At 42.8% G+C, this 20996-nt stretch overlaps 2 protein-coding genes across 2 annotated transcripts in view; one reads left to right on the top strand and one right to left on the bottom strand.

The window, feature by feature from the left end:
• The window catches only part of NT5DC1 (5'-nucleotidase domain containing 1), a 702933-nt gene that overhangs the window by 522303 nt on the left and 159634 nt on the right, over positions 1-20996 (bottom strand). The window lies entirely within an intron of this gene.
• The window catches only part of COL10A1 (collagen type X alpha 1 chain), a 107879-nt gene that overhangs the window by 65277 nt on the left and 21606 nt on the right, over positions 1-20996 (top strand). Inside the window, exon 2 of the mRNA XM_063917165.1 lies at positions 11687-11843. Within this exon, the coding sequence (XP_063773235.1) occupies positions 11702-11843 (142 nt within the window). The 5' untranslated portion in view covers positions 11687-11701. The remainder of the gene's footprint in view (positions 1-11686; positions 11844-20996) is intronic.

Genomic DNA, 20996 nt, shown 5'->3' with positions numbered 1-20996 from the left:
CTGTACATGGACGAGCCCAAGTGTAAGCCACCATCCTTTGATAAGCAGACGCCTTGCCTAGCTGTTGTTACTTGAAAGGAGGAACAGATAATAGATTCTAATTGCTGCTTTTCATCAGGTTGGCCAGATTACAATACAGTTTAGTAGACAGGAGAGCTAAGATCGGAGAGGGAAAATGTATAAACAGAAGGTGAAGTGGGGTTACCTAATTTCTAATTCAGACTTTTGCTAATATAATTCTTACATAAATTTGAAGATTACAGTGTTAAGGTTAGTGTGAAGAGAAACAAATGCAGATTATGGTTATATTGTATACAACTTTATATGCATGGTCTTTTGGTAACCTGTTATCTTTGCATGTCACATATTGCTCATTACTCACTGATTCTGCATCTTCTGAACTCTGGGCTTAATTTGGAGATGTACGCAAACCCGATGGTATGCATACAGTATATCTCTGCGCATACCCCTTGAGCTGCAGCACTGCTTTGGGGCAAGGAGTGGGCAGAGCTCCACAGCGATCCCTAAAGTGGGGGGTGTCTTCCAAAGCAAACTTCCTGGCCACGGCTATGGAGCTGTGAGGGCCACTCTGAGTGACTTAATGGTTACTAAGATGGTCACTGGTCTCGCAAATGATCAGATGCTGCGTTTCCTATCTGTGATGCTGGCCAGAGGTGTCTTTTTCCTTCAGATGCCTCCTGCTGCATTAGTATATTTAACACATTGCTGCTGTGTCCAAAGACACAGCAGCGATGAGAACTATAACCATTTCTGAATTAGGCCCTCTGTATGTACATAACGTTATCTTGAAAAGAAAAGGGCTAGAACAATGCTTAGACAATAATATCAGAATGATCACAGTAGCACAGACATGGCCATTGGGAAGGGTGTGCGACAGGGTCCTAGGGACAGCACTGTCACTACACCACAACACCTGCATCTGGCTAGCAGGGTGCCACGGAACAGCACCATGCGGCCAGTAGTACTGCTGCAGTGTTGCTCAAATCATCCAGAGTGTAGAGCCGCCTGGAGCATCCACTCTATGGGGGTGATTCAGACCTGATCGCTGGGCTGCTAAATTTGTTGTCCTGCGATCAGATAGTCGCCGCCCAACGGTTGTGTATATTTGCCGTGCATGTGTGCGATCACATGTGTATGCCCTGTTTGAAAAAATCCCTGAGTCAGCAGACAGCTGCAAATCCGATCGCACCACACTCACCATTGACTGATTTTTCCAGTGTGTGCAGTCTGTGCGCATCCCAAGACTTACTCCTACAGTGTGATGAGAACAGGCTGATCGGGACCGGAGCTGATGTCACACACCCTCCCTGAAAACGCTGTGCGATTGAAATTTTTGCACCAGCCTGTCGCTGTGCGTCGATGCCCGTTTTTGTTTGGCAACGCACGTGCACATTGCGGTGCATACGAATGCGCAGTCTATCGATAATCGCCCGCTGTGCGAAAATGCACAGTAGCAATCAGGTCTGAATCGGGCCCTATATCTCCTACCTGTCCCCTCCTGTGACATCACAGCATCCGGCTCTGAGCACAAAACTTTTTAACAGAAAAGTAAGTTGGTCCCAGATGTTGTGGGAAGTACTGACATGTTCACTTTGCGATTTACTGAATACAGGGCTGCATGTAGCAGAGGTAAAATCGGCATCTGAGTACTCAGGGCCAGTGCAAGGTCTCTCTGCATCCTAGGCAATGCTTCAGCCTAGCGCCCTCTAACCTGCAAACTCAACCACAACCACCTCTCGGAGGTGAGATGCAGGTGGCCACTAGGTGAGCTGGGGTGAATTACTTTATTATACATACAGTATACAGACAAAAGGGACAACACCCAAGGACTTTTTGGGGGGTATTCAATTGTTTGAAAAGTCAGTTGGGTGTCCGTTTTTTCCTATCTAATAGACAGGGAAAAAACAGACACCCAACAGACTTTTCAAACAATGTAATATCCCCTTTAAAGTGAAAATGTATGTGAAAAAAGGTCATAAAATGTTGTGGCTTTGTTCACAACATACTTTCACTTCCAAATCTTTGATTGAAGACCAGTCTTGTCTTTCTGCCGCTGTTTACACACTAGCTGGCATGTTAGGAATTGTGTGTATGTGTGTGTATATATATATATATATATATATATATATGTATATATATTATATGTATATATATATATATATATATATATATACAGGTTGAGTATCCCATATCCAAATATTCCGAAATACGGAATATTCCGAAATACGGACTTTTTTGAGTGAGAGTGGGATAGTGAAACCTTTGTTTTTTGATGGCTCAATGTACACAAACTTTGTTTAATACACAAAGTTATTAAAAATATTGTATTAAATGACCTTCAGGCTGTGTGTATAAAGGTGTATATGAAACATAAATGAATTGTGTGAATGTACGCACACTTTGTTTAATGCACAAAGTATTAAAAATATTGGCTAAAATTATCATCAGGCTGTGTGTATAAGGTGTATATGAAACATAAATGTATTCTGTGCTTAGACTTGGGTCCTATCACCATGATATCTCATTATGGTATGCAATTATTCCAAAATACGGAAAAATCCGATATCCAAAATACCTCTGGTCCCAAGCATTTTGGATAAGGGATACTCAACCTGTATATACACTCTGCATACAGAGTCTTGTGGGGATATTTAATAGTTTGTGTATACATACATACACGCATACATATATTTGTATTCTCCTTGTGTTCCATCCCCCGATCTGTAACTCCATTACTGACCTCCATTTGTATTGTATTGTCCCCAGTGCCTGTGTTTTTCCTATTATGCTGTTACAAGTGCAAACCACCCACCAGGCTGTAAGATCTGTACTGTCTGTTGTCCCACAGAAAGCCCCATGGGTTACTTACCTAAAAGTTGTTTCCTTGTTTTCCCTCATAATTGGCATGGTTCCTCTTACAGGTGGCAGCAGCATTACAGCATTGCTGCTGGGTGCAGACATGTAGTCAGGTGCTGCTTGCTGCTGGAGAGCTGGGATCCAGGGGCCTGGAAGAGGGGCATCAGGGCTATGACGAGCGGCCACGGAGGCACCCCCCGGGAGCCATAGTTACATTTGCCTCCTAGGTGCCTTCACATGACTTGATGTTACATGTGTCAGTAAGGAGGAACCGCTGTGACACTATGTGGTACAGCATGATAGTGGTGGCTGCACCTGATTAGACCCGCAGCAGCAGCAAGCGCAGTTTGCGGAGGCCACATACTGTATAGAGACATCCTTCAGTTTTTTGATAGATGAATTCAGTGGCGCCCTCCAGGAGCCAGCGCCCCTAGGCAGTTGCCTAAAGCTGCCTAATGGTAGATCCGGCCCTGTGAGTACTAGAGACAAACTGGAATCCACAGACCAAAAGTTACATGATTGCTGCTACTGCTCTTGTGGAATCGTTCTAAGGGTGCGTACCCACTATGCAATATCGCATATGATCCGGCTGATATTGTATAGGATGTACGCTTGATATAGAGTACAATGTGCGCTCCCGCGGGTCGTAAGCTGCATCGCACGTGGGCGGTAATTCAGAGTTGATCGCAGCAGTAAATTTGTTAGCAGTTGGGCAAAACCATGTGCACTGCAGGTGGGGCAGATATAACATTTGCAGAGAGAGTTAGATTTGGGTGGGTTATTTTGTTTCTGTGCAGGGTAAATACTGGCTGCTTTATTTTTACATTGCAATTTAGATTTCAGTTTGAACACACCACACCCAAATCTAACTCTCTCTGGTCATGTTATAACCGCCCCCCCTGCAGTGGTCCGCTGTGTGATGTTGCTTTCGAGGGCATAGCATGGCTCTGCGCCTGCCGCTCATCACAGCTGACATTGCAAATTGGACTATAAATGCCGCCCAGCACAGGGCAAGGACACCCAGCATGTGTGAGGCCACCTCCTGATGTGTCCGCAGCTAGATTGCGGATGCATCGGAACTAAGCTTGACCCCGGTCAGCCTCCATTTTTTTTAAATCGGAGCAGCTGTGTGCAACATCATGAAGCAGCTCCGAAAATGGTCCTGGTCCGCCCTGATTTGGCCGCATTGCCACCTGGCGAATGCCCGTCACTCTCAATCACATTGCGGTCGCATCCATCAGGATGGCAAACTGTGCTGTGACCGTGTCAGCGGGCGGGTCTGTATGACCCCTAATATAATGTATTAGGTGTCAATATGCTGGAACGTCTTGGTCTCATCGCATGTTCTACAGACAGGTACATATGCAGAAGATGGGGGCATGTGCTTTCCATCTGTGCTATCCCTCCTGTCACCAGAAAGACCAGTCCTCTGTACAAGTAATCCGGACAGTGCCAGATTAAGAGAGGGTCCATGTACAGTCTCCATGCAAGCCCCCTCCTCTCTTGTTGGCAGCACAGGTGGGCAGACTGTATGCACTATGCCAGAGTCTACTGCCCCTATGCAGGTCTCTAGGAACTTGGTGCCTGCGCCATGGTTCCCCTGACTTTTCTACAGTGCATGAGCAAATCTGTGGGAAAATGTCCAGTGCGCCAATTATCTGGTGTATTGTGCAGTGCCAACACAGGACTTTGGAGAGGTAAGTATAACACATGGGTGCAGAACCCATGTGTATTGCACACTCTGAACAAATTATAGATATGCCACTGACTCATGATGACTCAAGGGCAACTGGTCAGTTAGAAGTTCTACTGCTCCTTTAGGTATTTGTCTCCTTCTGAACTATTACAGAATATGCACTGTCAACAGCATTCTTCCCCTACCTGCTGTATCAGCAGTGGAAGCAGAAGACCCCTTCTCTGTTTTATTCACCTTAGCTCCTAAGCCCAGTACAGTGCTGTCAGGGCCCTTTCTAGACAGGAGGAGGCCCATGTGCAGGATCTGTCTGGGCCGCCTCCTCTCTAGCCAGCAGCGCTGTAGCTCTGGGCATTAGGGTCCCTAGGGGACCCTAGCATTGTCCCAGAGTCTACAGTGCATGAGCAGATCTCTGGGAAAATGGCACGGCGGTCATTGTCTCAGTGATTTTCTTTGTGCACATGCGCAAAACACAGCGAAAATGGCGCTGCGCCATTTTCCAAGTGACTTCTGCAGCGCTGCGGGACTCCGGAGGGTAAGTATTAATAATAATAGGGGCAGGGTGTGCGATGTGGACCCCCCTGGACCCCGTGTGCACCACACATACTGCACCTATTATAAATACGCCAGTGAGTGCTGTAGAAAATGAAGGAGCAAAAGGGACACATGAGAGAAAAGTGAATTATCCAGCAATAGGAAACTTTGTACTCCATAGTTAACAGACTTATCATCTATCTGAATTAACATTACCTTCTAGGTTTGCTAAATATTTGGACACAATTTTACTTGTGGAAAGTTTGTATTTTTACAGATGTAGAATCCTTCTTTGCAGTATTTTACTGACTCAGCTCATCTGCTCCATTAAATTGGGATGAGTTGTGACCTTTGCACGTTGGTGCACCACAGGACATGCACAGAAGTCTACTCCTTACATTGTAAATATACTTTATGGGTACACCCATTATCTAGCTTCTAATTGTGTGTGTATATGTAAAAGATATATATATATAATATTTCAAAGTGGAAATGTAAAAGTGGTGGTATGGAAAGAGGCCAGGCGCCTGGGGATCCCAGAAGCTTTATGGAATTTGATAGCTTGAATTTCATTTTAGATCCTTTTTAACACTATGTAATAAAATACAAAGACACAGTACATCATGGGATGCAGTCACACGGTTACCATTCACAGTGTAGACAATCATGATGTTGCTATCACGTCGACAGTTACAATATTGTTGAAATGTTTACAGGCAGCATGTTGACACATTTTCAGATTGTCAGCATTAGCATTAGAAACTGAGGTGGTGGTGGTGGGGGGGGTTTAGGCATAGTGATTAGGCGAAGAATACTTACCAGAACCGCCACTCTGTCAGAAGCATGCACAGACTTGGAAGAAAAATAGGATAAAAGCTATCTGTGTAAGGACCACAAGGTGTTTTTCCAACAACAACTCTGACACTATGGACTCTTTTGCATCCACCGGATAAAATCCCAGCACAAGTCACTTACAGACCCGGATACATCCCTGTTTGCCAATTTGGATCTTCATGTATGAGATTCCTAGGGGGTTCCTCTTCCGGAAGCAAGTCTGGTAACAATATATGCCTTCAATTGAACTTGTGAGCTTAAGTGGAATAGAGTCCTAGTCAGAAATTTGGGACATTACACCTAAAGGGCATAACCAGTGGTCCCTTACAATTTTGATCCTATATTTTACTACTCTTAGCAATTGCTATAATATTTTAATAATTTACATCTGTGAAGATTGTTTAATAAAATAGTGGTTATATTTTACCTAATTCTATTTGTATTATGTCCATCATTACTTGACCTACAGCCGGCGCCAGTATATACACCACAGACTTGGAAGACACCACTGCTGCTGTTAGCAGGCGAGTCATCACTAGACCACCAGGGATAGTTTTTTCACATTCTATCATGTCAGCATTTCAGCAGTGTCCACATGATGTATCCAGCCATGTTAACATTATGGGGTATACTTACTAAAGTGCAGGTTTTCAGACATTGAGATGTTGTCCATGGCAACCAATCAGAGTCTAGCTACAATCTTCTAGAAGGTGCTAGAAAAATCTTAAGTAGAATCTGATAGGTTGCTATGGGATACAGCTCTACTTCTAAAGACGTTAATATGATGAATGCTGACCTTATATTCCACACCCCTTAAATGATGTAAGGCTATCCCATCTCTGTTCCTTGTCTCTCCTCTGTGCCCATACAACTGTCAATTATGTTCCTATGTCCATCTCTTATATACAGTACCTGTATCTTCCCCTGAGCACTCTCATATCACATATCCTTTCCTTCATATCTCTTCTGGGTTCCCTTGGACATGACATACTTTTACAGCACTGCAGTAGGTTTAGGAGTAAGGTAATTATAAAAAAAAAAAAAAAAAAGAGAAGCAGTATTTGCCTAATGACAAATGGTTGGGGTCTCCTGCTTCCACTGCTGATACAGGCAGGTGGGTAGAGGATGCTGTCCATGCAGTGCATATACTTGGTGTGGGCTCAGAGATACACCTAAAGGAGTAGATCTCTTCACTGTCCAACTGACTTTGATTCATCCTGATTGGTTATAGCATACCTCCCAACTTTTCCGAGTGTTGAATCGGGACCCTAGAAGGGGGCGTGGCGTCAGTTGGAAGGGGCGTGGTGTCGTCCCAGTGGGCATAGCTTTGCTTCAGGGACCAGTTTTTCATTGTTGTGGGGGTGTGCCCAGCACTCCCCGAGCATTTGGGCAGCCCCCTGCTCACATCCTTGTACTGTATAAATGCGCATGCACATGCCATCTGTTCAGGGATCAGCGTGTGATCAAAGGATCTTCCAACTGCCCCTCCACCCGCGGGACACTGCTGCCCGCGGGCAGGACAAATAGCAGGACAAATAGCGGGACTGTCCCACTAGATTCAGGACAGTTGGGAGGTATGGTTATAGAGAGAACTGAGTCTTCTATTTTATTGGTTAGAATATGCCTCTAGCTCAGAAATAGAACCAAGTCTGTACTGTATATTAACATCTCACGACAGCATAGAGATGTGGCCATAACAGTAAAAAAAAAAAAAGTAAATTACCTAACACAGTATAGTGTCTCGACAGATATTAAAGTCTATTTTTTTACTTAAAATGGTAAGACAAACATCTCCACATCTGTTGTTTTAACATTTAAAAATTAAATGTAAATCTTCCTTCTGGCACGAATGGGAAGGTCATTTAAGTAATGGGAATAGACAGTCACATATTTTTCATATAAAGATGCAAAACTGCAATCTAATGAATTATAAGATAGAGCGGGCAATCCACAATCAGCCAATCAATGTAGCTAGGTAGTGCTGCTGATGGTCATCATCATTGTGTATGGTTACATCAGCCTTTCAGTTCCCACAAGAGATACAGTATGCCTTCTAAAAGGCGTATCTATGGGATGCAGCCAGGTTTAACAATGTTACAAATACATGAAGATGCCTTTGCTTTGCTCAGTTTCTGTATATAATGAGACACAAGTAAACTATAACTAGATATCTATATACAGAGGAATGTGGCCATATTTTTCAAGCAATATATAGTTTGTAAATGTGTATGTTACGCAAAAAATGTACATACCTCCAACTCTAAATAACCAACTCTAAATTTACCGTTGGGGTAAATTTACTAAGGTGGGAGTTTTTGTAGAACTGGTAATGTTGCCCATAGCACCCAATCAGATTCTATCATCTTCTAGAAGCAGCTCGTTAAATGTTAAGTAGAATCTGATTGTTGCTATGAGCAACATCACCAGTTCTAAAAACTTCCACCTTAGTAAAAGAGTGCAACTGTAAAATACTTTTTTTCTGTGAATTTAATGTGAATCCAACATTTTTCTAGATATTTAGGGGTCTATTTACTAAGCCTTGGATGGAGATAAAGTCGCTGGAGATAAAGTAACAGCCAATCAGCTCCTGTTATTTTTCAAACACCGCCTGTGGCATAGCAGTTAGGAGCCGATTGGCTGTTACTTTAGCTCCAGCGACTTTATCTCCATCCAAGGCTTAGTAAATAAACCCCTTAGTATGGATGCTGTTTTTTCTGTGCGTGGATATGGCAAAAGTCAAACTTTAAAGGCTCAAAATATAATTGGATCCAATTTGCAGATGCCTAAGTGATTAAGATGATATAGTTGCTAAATTTAAAGCGGCAATTCATTTTAAAACAAAAAAAACCCCTGCTTTTGCAGTAAAACTAAATGCCGCTTTAAATTTTGCGGCTATATTGCTGGAATCACACCAGGATTAGCAAACAGAATATTACATTTGGGTCAAAATATAGTATTGTTATTGGCTACTTTCTATCATATTTGGTAAACATGCTTTATTGCCAACATGCATTCTGAGCAAGATACCACATAAAATTGGGCAGGGAATTCTGAATAAGATTCAATCATAGCTAGCCAGGTATTCTGATTAAAAGGACTGCATTGGAATATTATTCCTACACCATAAAGTGAATTCCATTAAGGTGTGTGTAGACATTATATTATTTACTTGCTGCCTCAGTTATTGGGGTTATTTTATACATTACTGCATCATAAAAAAAACTGCACTTTCCGATTCCTATCCGAGCTGGAGCTACCATTAGATAAAACTAAGCAGTTACCTGGGGCGTCAATAGTTACAGTGTGACTAAAACACAGAATGAGCAGGATGTCACCCGACTAGTGTTTCTAGTGCCCTGGAGTGCCCACATACAGTACACAGTGTCATCCACTGATGTGAAAGAGGTTGGGTATGATATCCCGGTAGTCGGGAAGCTTGCCGTAATATGACCAACACTGGCACCCCGACAATGAAGATCCCCCACTCCCTTACCCTAACCTTAGAGGGGTGGCAGCTAGGGCCAACCCTCGGGGGGTGCCAGCTAGGGCTCACCCCCACCCCCCACTCCCATGGCTTCCCGGGCCTTAACTCTTATATACTCCCCGCTACTTACCTTCGGGATGTCGGCAGTCGGTCTTCCGGCACCAGTGTTCCGAGTGACCGCCGGCATCCCGTCCATCGGGATGCTAACCACATCCCTGTGAAAGAGCTTCTTACATGTTAAACTACCTGGTGCTGCTCCTGTCAGAGTTATGCTGGGCAACGGAGGATGCCACCCTATTTGTTAAGGAAGGCCTAGCCAACCTCTGTGTTTCCAGCAGAAGAGCCACAGGTTGGCCAGGCTTGTGCTTAGGTAAGAAGCAGAAGGGGTCAGTGTGTAATGACTGAGGGAGACACTTTCACAGTGTAAGAGCACTACCTAGGACACCCCCAGGCTTGTGTTGACAATGACACCTAATTGACATACTCCATGCTCAGTTACATTGACTAAATCATGTGCGACTTTAGATGTCATGCTTTGAGATCTAGGTAAACTTATCTGTAAGGCAGCACTAATAGATCTGTTACAATTAGACCCAGTCTACTGTATACTGACACTGTGAGAGCAAACTACAGCAAAGAAATACGACTTCAATGAAGCTTTCCTCTATTTACAGCAATACTAGTACTTTTACTACTATATAATGCCGTGAATCGCGAGTCCATGAGGAGGGGACGAGGTCAATATGACAAAATCGTATGAGAATCAAATCACTGTGGTTCTGCCCCCTCTTCGCAGAACCGTGATTCACTGCATTATACCATGGTGGGGAGGAGGGGGACACGTTTAGAAGGGTCAGTTCTCATAACTGTTCAGCATCTCCAATTTGGACACCCTCACCGTACGCAAGTATACAGTGCTCTTACCAGAACTTAAAAGCATAACATTTGCTTGGGCAAACATAACAAAAAAAAAAAAAAAAGACAGGTGAAACAGATGTCTTCGATATGGTTGTTAATATACGTTAAGAAACCCCATTTCTGGTAAACTATATGTAGGTAGCCAGTCTTTTAGAGATTCCGTATATATTTTAAAATAGGAGGATGAAGTAGGTGAAAAAAAGCTGACTACAGAACAGTGTAATACAGAAACATGAAAAACAATAACGTACAAATGGTGGTATATATACAGTGTGATTAGAAAACATGGTATATTGGCTGAGAGTAATGTGTTGCACATTGTACTCATAACATACAGTAGATTTTATTGTTCTAGCATGATATACTGTAGACAAATAAAAGAAAGTAACTAGCTGCTATTATTTACAGCTCTTGAGCACTTTGTGCATATGTCAGTAAATAAACATGATTGCCATGTGAGTTGTAGGGACTATAGCATTCATTTAAAACTAAAGATTATGATTAATGTGATTTGTAAGCATAAACTTCTTTCTTATATATATATATTTTTCTTTTTAGAAATGTGTTATTTCTTCTCTGGGCTGATACTTTTGATTACCAGTTAGGACCCAATTTCCCACCCAAAGATGAGTAATAACACAACAATGGCCACGCATTCCAGCCTTCAATCACTTATTGTATAATTAACGCTTCCTATTCTAAGGGAGGAGCTTTCTTGAGTAAAATGATTCTATTTGCATAACAGTATAAATAAATGAATGAAATTATACTTAAGGGCACTGGGCTGGGCAAATATCTGATAGAATACTTTTACATTTGAACACGGCATTTTCTAGAAACTGGGACCAGATGAGTGCTTCGTGACTTAGACTTCAGAAATTAAAAGCAGACAGCAGCAAAAGATATTCTACGCTGATGATTGCAACTTATAAACCGGGGTAATTTTATATTGCTTGCTGCTTTTTATATGGGGTTTTTTCTTACTCTACTTTTTCTTTCCTGAGACAGAATATATAAAACATGCTTCAGGGAAGTGTCAGTTATTGGTCTGCACAGTGCTTAAATTACAGAACAGAAATAGACTTACTGTTCAATGAGCATCATTTCCAAAACACCACACGGGAGCTGTGTTTTAAACTGTACTATGAAAGCCGCACTTACAAGAATATAGTGACTACATGCATGAATATCTGACCTCTGCAGAACACCACAGATTGCAATAATAATTTTAAATATTTAAAAACCAAATGCTATTTACTTTTTGTTTTTAATACTGTGGCTGTGCAAACACAATCCATTTACTGAATGGAATGTCAATTATTACTATCATTTTTTCTTTAATTCAGAACAAGTCTGGCAACATGCATTTACAAACAAGCATCATCTTACTCTTGGTTTCTCCAAATTTTGTCTACACATCTGGCTATTTTCCTGAAAGACGTACAAAACAGTCGAGTGTGAAGGGACCACCACCATTTCTTCCATTTAATACAAAAAGTCAAGGTAAGCTATTTTCTTTACCCTTATTTTTTGTTGTTGGTATTATGTATAGGGTGACAAAAGTAGCTATCTAATTTCCAAGCTAGTTTTCTGATCATGAATAACAGTAGAGTGGGCCTTGCTTTTTAATAAAACATATAACATATTTATTCAAACTTAAAATGTGATAATTTCAGGTAAACATAAAGCATTAAGGGACTTCTTGTATTAATATAATACAGGTTGAGTATCCCTTATCCAAATATTCCGAAATACGGAATATTCCGAAATACGGACTTTTTTGAGTGAGCGTGAGATAGTGAAACCTTTGTTTTTTGATGGCTCAATGTACACAAACTTTGTTTAATACACAAAGTTATTAAAAATATTGTATTAAATGACCTTCAGGCTGTGTGTATAAGGTGTACATGAAACATAAATGAATTGTGTGAATGTAGACACACTTTGTTTAATGCATAAAGTTATAAAAAATATTGGCTAAAATGACCTTCAGGCTGTGTGTATAAGGTATATATGTAACATAAATGCATTCTGTGCTTAGATTTAGGTCCCATCACCATGATATCTCATTATGGTATGCAATTATTCCGAAATACGGAAAAATCCCATATCCAAAATACCTCTGGTCCCAAGCATTTTGGATAAGGGAGACTCAACCTGTATATACTAAACAGAAATGTACAACTACATAAAATCTGTATGCATCTATTTAGGTGTAAATGCTATTTATTAACCTACATATACACATAACATTTTTAGAGTATAAACAACTGCAATTATAACTCAAAATAAGTTTTATACTGTTCTTTAGATGTAATAACAATAAACCGCAACAGTTCATCTAGATGGGATATGGGGCCAAATGTAATAGAGTGAGAGTTTCAAAAAGTGAGAGATTTGGTAAGGTTTAGCAGATTTTTTAAAAGTGGCAATCATTTACACAGCAAGATCAACCTGGTTTTGCAGTGTAAATGATTGCCACTTTAAAAAAAACGGAAAAACCTTACCAAATCTCTCACTTTCTGAAACTCTCACTCTATTACATTTGGTCCCTGGTGTTTATTCTATGTATATGCCTTCAAACTTTTAGGACATACTTTTTTTTAATCTCGTTTGCGTTGTATATCATCATGTGATCTATACCATCATACAGTATGTAACATTACGATCAAGGAGGAGACATTGGTGTCAATTTCCAATAGCACCAGATCAATAATGAATATAATACTGTTCAGCAAGCCTGACAGTGAAAAGTGTCTGGTTGCCTGGACTTTTTTTTTTAACTAAAGTGCATTTTACTTTACTTGTTTACCCATTATGTAATGCAATCTAGGGAGGTTTCTCAAATGAACTAGTCAATAAAGGTATTTTAGTTATTTAAAACAAGACATACATATGCCATGTTACTTATTTAATGCTATTGCTTATATCTGGATTACAACTTGCAAACCAGGAGCATATACACACTTTTAGATAGTGAAAATATACTGTAGCTTGTTAGTTTCACCTGTAATTTACAAATACAAACCAATGCAGGTCATAGGTGCATCCAGGTATAAATATTTGTATTTTACATAAATCGTTTTGAATAAAATACAGTATTCTGAGGTTTTGTTTTTCCTCCCATAGTGATCTCTTATCATTTATATTGCCATGCCATTGTTGCCCTAACGATATACAAACTGACGTCTTTGATTAACGCTTATTAAATGCCCAGATTGAATTGAATCATTCTAAACTATGGTTGGCAACAACATTTCTGTAAGGCACAATACACTTCTACCTGCAATAAGAGCCAATTCACTAACGGCCGTATTTATCAAAATGATTTTCACATCCGTTGCACATTATTTTAGTATTACCTGAATGTACTAATAAGCAAATGTAGGAGAACTTGCAAAATTCTCCCCAAGCCATTACCGGTATATTCTTATTTTTTTTTAGCAACCAGTTTGCATTTTTCATACTTGTAATGGGAAAAGCAATCTGCGCAAATTTACTAAAATTAAATTATAAAAAAATACCAGAGGGAGCCCTGTGAGAGGCTTCCCTCTGGTTCCCCTACTCCTGCACAGCCTTCCCTGTCTTCTGGCAGTGAGTTCTGAGCTCGAATCCAGCTCCTGTGATCAGCCTGGTGTGTCGGATAGACACACAGGCCATTCACTGTGTACTGAAAAAATTGGAATTTAATACCTACCGGTAATTCCTTTTCTCGTAGTCCGTAGTGGATACTGGGGAACTGTACTTTAGTACCATGGGATATAGATCGGGTCCACTGGAGCCTGGCACTTTAAAACCTTTAGTGTGTGTATGTGTGTGCTGGCTCCTTCCCTCTACGCCCCTCCTACCAGATACAGTCTAGGAAACTGTGCCCGAGGAGACGGACATACCACGAGAGAAGAAAACAGGTACAACAGAGGTGACTCACTAAGCCATCACACAATCATAACCGAAAAAGGAGGGCTCTAACCAGAACAGAGGATAGTAATGCCAACCTAACCAGGATAGCAAAACTATCCCAACAACAAAACTAAACATTTACTCAGGTTGGTATTAAATTCCTATTTTCTCTTATGTCCAAGTGCAGACATGTCCAAACTACGGCCCTCCAGCTGTTGAGAAACCACACATCCCAGCATGCCCTGACACAGCTTTAGAATTCTCTGACAGCAAAACTGTGTCAGGACACGCTGGGATATGTAGCTTCGCAACAGCTGGAGGGCCACAGTTTGGACACACCTATCCTAGTGGATACTGGGGAACTGTACTTTAGTACCATGGGGAAGTTCCAAAGCTCCCAAACGGGTGGGAGAGTGTTGAGACCCCTGCAAAACCGCCTGACCAAACTGAAGGTCATCCTTGGCCAAAGTGTCGAACCGATAGAACTTAACAAACGTGTTCAAACCAGACCAAGTAGCAGCTCGGCACAACTGCAAGGCCAAGACCCCCGGGGCAGCCGCCCAGGAAGAGCCCACAGATATCGTCAAGTGGACCTGAATAGACGTCAGCAAAGGCAGATCCACCGAAGTATAGGCCTGTTGAGTGGTCAACCTGAGCCAACGAACAATTGATTGCTTAGAAGCCGGATGACCAATCTTGGTGGCCTCATAAAGTACAAACAGCGAGTCAGATTTCCGATGACAAGAAGTTCATTTGACATAAATCTTCAGAGCCCTCACCACATCCAAGGACTCTGGGCCAACGGAAGTGTCAGACAACACCGGAACCACAATGGGTTTATTCACATGAAAAGCTGATATCACTTTTGGCAAAAACTCAGGTCAGGTCCTAAGTTCCGCTCTGTCTTCATGAAAAATCAAATAAGGGCTCTTACAGGATAAGGCCACCAATTCAGAGACACGTCTGGCAGACGGCAATGCTAATAACATCACCATCTTCCAGGTAAGAAATTTCAATTCAACCCTATGTAAGGGTTCAAACCAATCCGATTGAAGAAAGGACAGAACCACATTGAGATCCCACGGAGCCGTGGGAGGTACGAAGGGTGGTTGGATATGAAGAACTCCTTTTAGGAAAGTCTGTACTTCCGGCAACATGGCAAGTTGTTTCTGGAAGAAAATAGAAAGCGCCGAAATCTGCACTTTGATGGAGCATAAACGTAGGCCCATATCCACTCCTGCTTGCAGGAAAAGTAGAAAACGACCAATTCTAAATTCCACAGGAGAAACCTTTCTACTTTCACACCAGGAAACATACTTTTTCCAGATACGATGATAAAGTTTTACATAACCATCTTCCTGTCCTGGACCATAGTGGAAATAACCCTGGTGGGAATACCTTTTCTGGCTAGAATCTCCCTCTCAACTTCCAAGCCATCAAACGTAGTCACTGTAAGTCTTGATAGACGAACGGACCTTGTTGGAGAAGATCCTTTTGGCGCGGCAGAGTCCAGGGATCCTCCAGAGTCATGGATAGAAGGTCCAAGTACCATGCCCAACGAGGCCATACCGGGGCAATTAGAATTGCTTGAACGCTTTCCCCTGGGATTAGCGGTAGAGTAGGGAAAAGGTACACAAACTGGTACGTCCACGACGATGTCGTCAGCGCGTCCACTGCCGCAGCCTGCGGATCCCTCATTCTGGAACAGTAACGGCATAGCTTCTTGTTGAGACGAGAAGCCATCAGATCTATCTGCGGAAAACCGCACCGGTGAATTAACTGTTGACACACCTGGGGATGTAGGCCCAATTCCCCCAAATAGAGGTCATGTCTGCTGAGGAAGTCTGCTTCCCATTTGTCCACTCCTGTAATGAATATGGCTGAGATGGCGTTTGCGTTGACCTCTGGCCAGAAGAGTATTTATGACACTTCTCGCATCGCCGATCTGCTTCTTGTTCCCCCTTGTCGGTTTATGTATGCCACTGCTGCTGTGGCGTTGTCCGATTGAACCTGGATCGCCTGATCTTTTAGGAGATGGGAAGCTTGCAGAAGAGCATTGTAAATTGACCTGAGTTCCAGGATGTTTATCGGCAGAGCAGATTCATGAACTGACAATATCCCCTGGAACTGGGCCCCTTGGGTCACAGGTCCCACCCCCAACCCCGGAGGCTGGCATCCGTTGTCAGTAGAATACATGAGTGGATATTGAAATTCCTGCTTTCTACCAGGTGAAGAACTTGTAGCCACCATAATAGAGAAATCCAGGCTTTCGGAGATAAGGAAGGTGAGACTGTGATCATTTGTCCAGCAGATCCAGCTGAAATGCCTGGGCATGAAATCTGCTGTATTGGATTGCTCCATAAGCAGCAACCATCCTGCCCAGCAAGCGGATGCAAAGATATATGGAGACTTTGTGAAGTCGGAGCACTGAGCGGACCATAGCCTGGATAGCCAAGGCATTGTCCATTGGAAAAAACAGCTTTTGAGACACTGTATCCAGTATCATTCTCAGAAACTGAAGACGTTGGGTCAGTTCCAGGTGAGATTTCTGAAAATTTAGGATCCACCCATGATCCGTAAGTAGGCGAGTCGTCAGATCGATGCTGTGCAGTAGATGCTCCCTGGACATAGCCTTTATCAGGAGATTGTCCAAGTAGGGGACTATGTTGACTCCCATCATGCGCAGTTGCAGCATCATCTCCGCCATGACTTTGGTGAAGACCCTCGGAGCTGTGGATAGTCCAAAGGGTAAGGCCTGAAACTGTAAATGGTCGTCCAATATGGCGAACCTGAGGTTAGCCTGATGAGGGGGCCACATGGTAATGTGTAGGTAAGCATCCTTGACATCCAGAGATACCAGGAATTTCCCCTCCTCCACACCGGATACCACTGTCCGCAGGGATTCCATCTTGAATTTGAACCCCCGCAGATACGGGTTTAGAGACTTCAGGTTCAAAATGGGTCACACCGAACCGTCTTGTTTTGGAACGACAAACAGACTGGAGTAAAAACCCCTGTTATGTGACGGAGGAGGTACTGGAACCACCACCCCTGTCCACAAAAGTTTTTGAATAGCCTCTTGCAAGGTAACTTTTGCTGCGGGTAAAACTGGTAAGCCCGATTTGAAAAATCTGTGAGGAGGAAGTGCATGAAATTCCAGCCCGAATCCCTGGGAAATGAGGTCCCTCACCCAAGGATCCTGGCAGTATTGTTGAAGGCGAGCACCTACCTGAAAGTCGCCTTGCTGCTGGGGCCAACCGTCATGCGGAAGGCTTAGCGACAGGGGATCCGGTGTTCTGGTCCAGGGATGCAGCAATTGCAGGTTTATGGGACTTACCACGAGATCCTCTGGGAGTGGTGGAGACCCCTTGGCCCCCTGCCTCTGAACCTTGCCACACGAAAGGACTGCAAGGAGGGACCTGTGTAAGAAAGTCGAGCAGGTGGTGCAACCGAAGACTTACCCGCTGTTGTCTGGGAGATACATTTATTTAACTTGTCCCCAAATAAGGCATCACCTGTAAAGGGAAGATTTTCTACACCCTTTTTGGAATCTGCGTCCACTGACCATTGATGTAACCACAGAGCTCTGCGTGCCGAAATTGCCATAGCAGTAGTGCGGCCATTTATCTTACACAATTCCTTTATAGCTTCGCTCATAAAATCTGCAGCATCCTGTATGTGTTGCAGCAGAGTAATGACCTCATCCTGGGCAGAGTGTCTAATTCATTAATAATATTATCAGACCGCTTAACTACTGCCCTAGAAATCCAACCACAAACTATCATGGGGCGCTGTGGTCCGCCTGCTGCCGTATATATATTGCCTTTAGAGTAGTCTCAATTTTACAGTCAGCAGGGTCTTTTAGGGATGAAGCCCCTGGCACCGGCAGTACCAATTTCTTAGACAGTCTGGACACAGACGTATCGACTGACGGGGTTTTTTTTTCCATACCTGCCTGTCCTCAGCTGGGAGGAGAAAAGTAGATAAAAACCTCTGAGGAGTTTTGAATTTCTTGTCAGGGTTCATTCATGCCTCCCTAGCCAGGGAGTTTAATTCCTGAGACACAGGAAACGTGGCTGAGGTCTTGGATCTAACATTAAAGTACAACTCCTCATCTGGTTCTGCTTCCTAATTGGGTATGTGAAGAACCTTTCTTACAGCATAAATGAGAACCTCTACCCCGGGGGGGACAGAGAGCTGTCCTCATCCATATCATCATCATCCACATATCTAGCCTGTGAACTGTGTCCCTGTGGAGATAAGGAGCACTGTTCACACATGAGGGACCCTGCAGAAGAAGGGGTAGGATTACAAGCAGCACACATAACCATGTCAACAAACATATTGCACACAACTGTAGTACAGCGCAAACCCACTGAAAAACACCTCAACACAGACCCTAGAGAGCCCCTGGAGAGACACAGAGAAATGGAGACCAGCACACAGAACACAGCAGCGCAGTGTGTGAAAATATGTGTATCACCTTATATATGTGCAGCGGCGCTGCCGCTGATGTGCTCCCCTTCTGCTACGACCGCCCTGGTACCAGTACAGAGTCTGTAATAGTGGGGGTCCGTGGAGGAGCAGCCTTGATGATCTGCAGCATCAGGAAATGGCACCTTCCCGCCTCTGGTCCCGCTCTCCAGGAAGCCCTGCCCCTGTAATGGCACGCGGTCCCACTAAATTACTTATACTAGCTGAATTTAAGATATACAGTACACACAAAGCCTACTGACAGTGAGCACAGTGAAGCATAAAGCCCGCTGATCCAGTGTAGTCCACGGCAGGCACCGCTGCTCGTGGCCCATGACCGCCACATGACATGCTGCCAAACCACACCAGGGACCCGCTAACCGGGACCCCGGTGTTAACACTCACTGCACCTTCGATCTTCACCATCTGTTAGAGGTATCAGTATGGTGTGTGAAACATCACCTCAGGAGCTCAGTGTCCTGTCAGCTGGGATTACGAACCATTAACCCTCAGGAGGTTGGTTCAGACCACCCTCTACGTTCCACGAAGCAGGTAGACTGGCTGCCAACCAGTACTACCTGAAAATAAATAACTAAAATAAAAAAATAAATGAAACTCTCTGGAGCTCCAGAGAAATGGACTCGGCTCCTTGGGCACATTTTTCTAAACCGAGTCTGGTAGGAGGGGCATAGAGGGGAGGAGCCAGCACACACATACACACACTAAAGGTTTTAAAGTGCCATGCTCCAGTGGATCTGATTTATCCCCCTTGGTACTAAAGTACAGTTACCCAGTATCCACTAGGATGTAAGAGAAAGAAAAAAAAAAGGTTTGAAAACAAAATAAAATCAAAGTAATGCTTACCTGCACCCAGGACCGATGATCGGGTGAGGGCAGCTGGTCATCTGAGCGTATGCTCCTACTGTGACCCCAGGTGCAGTACAGTGAACTTAGATGCTGTGAAGCCGGCATCTCACTTTACAGCACCGCAGATCAAAGCAGCATACAGGATCAGATGATCGGCTGTCCTCCCAGATCACGATAACCAGCCCTGGCTGCAGGTTAGTGTAAGTGGAGTGTGGGGTCGTGTTAGCCAGCGGCAGCACATTCGCAATCAACCCGACCAGGGTATTTTTCCCCCCACAGAAATCCCTAGAATCCCTTTTATGCATGTCTTAATCTATAGAAAGTAACCTTTCCCATAGAGCTTGATAAACTCTACTAATCAGTACTATGATGCGCACAGGCCTTTAGCCACGAGTAATGAGGACTTATTCAGTTCAGAACTTCCAGCAGACGTGATGAGACCAATAACAAGCAGTAGACTAAACATGTTGCAGAGCTCCTCCTGGTTATGGCATCTCTACACTATATTCAGCTTGAGTTGTTATGACCATTCTTTTACTTTCTGTTTTTTACTCTACACATGTGACCTGGTTCTGAGTCTTTTTTTTTTTTTTTTTTTTACTGTGTACTAGACTTTGGCTTGTTCAATTATTCTTCAAAACCTATGACCTATATTAGAAACCAGGGCAGGAGACCGTGACTTGTGTGTTACGTACACCTAGGTCAAAACTCCATAATCTCAGTGAACTCATGACAGCCACCACTTTGTAATTTCCCATTGCCTTCACAACTGATTATACATTTGTGAAAAGTTGAAAATGTGTGAGGCAATGCACCGAGCTGGTCTACACTGCAGCCATAACAAACTTCCACTGACACACCACCAATAATAGTAAAATACTATATGTGATACAATCTGATTAGTTTGAGTAGATAAAGAGAAATAAAACACTGGGGCATCATTCTATGTGACAGCTTGAACAAACAGTTTTCTGTTTCATTGTACATAGGCTAGAAAGTGAATGTGGAATATTAATTTTAATATTTTAATAGATGAGTGATATGCATCGTCTTTTAAAGACAGTCCTATAGTAAATTATTAACATTTTGACAAATACTAGAATATATGACCCAGGGTTGAAGTAATAAGTTTACAGTTGTACAGCTAAATGTGTATACGATAACAGAACAATGTGAATGTTGATAATGTCAGAAGATCCAAATAAGTAGCATTTCCGAGTCCTGACCTTTTTCAACTCTTTTGAAGAGGAGCAGAACTATTAAAGGATAGGATAAATTAATACTCTACTGGTTTGTTTCAATATGTAACAACAGAGATTCAAGGATTACCATAATACCACCCACTATAAAATAACCAGCTTTGTTATTCACTAAGAATTGCAATGCTGGATCTGTAGCTATGAGAGAATATGGTAA

This window comes from Pseudophryne corroboree, chromosome 4 (assembly GCF_028390025.1).
Source record: "Pseudophryne corroboree isolate aPseCor3 chromosome 4, aPseCor3.hap2, whole genome shotgun sequence".
Lineage (NCBI taxonomy): Eukaryota > Metazoa > Chordata > Amphibia > Anura > Myobatrachidae > Pseudophryne > Pseudophryne corroboree.
Note: the sequence above shows the minus strand (reverse complement) of the source record. Positions and strands in the feature narration are given on the sequence as shown.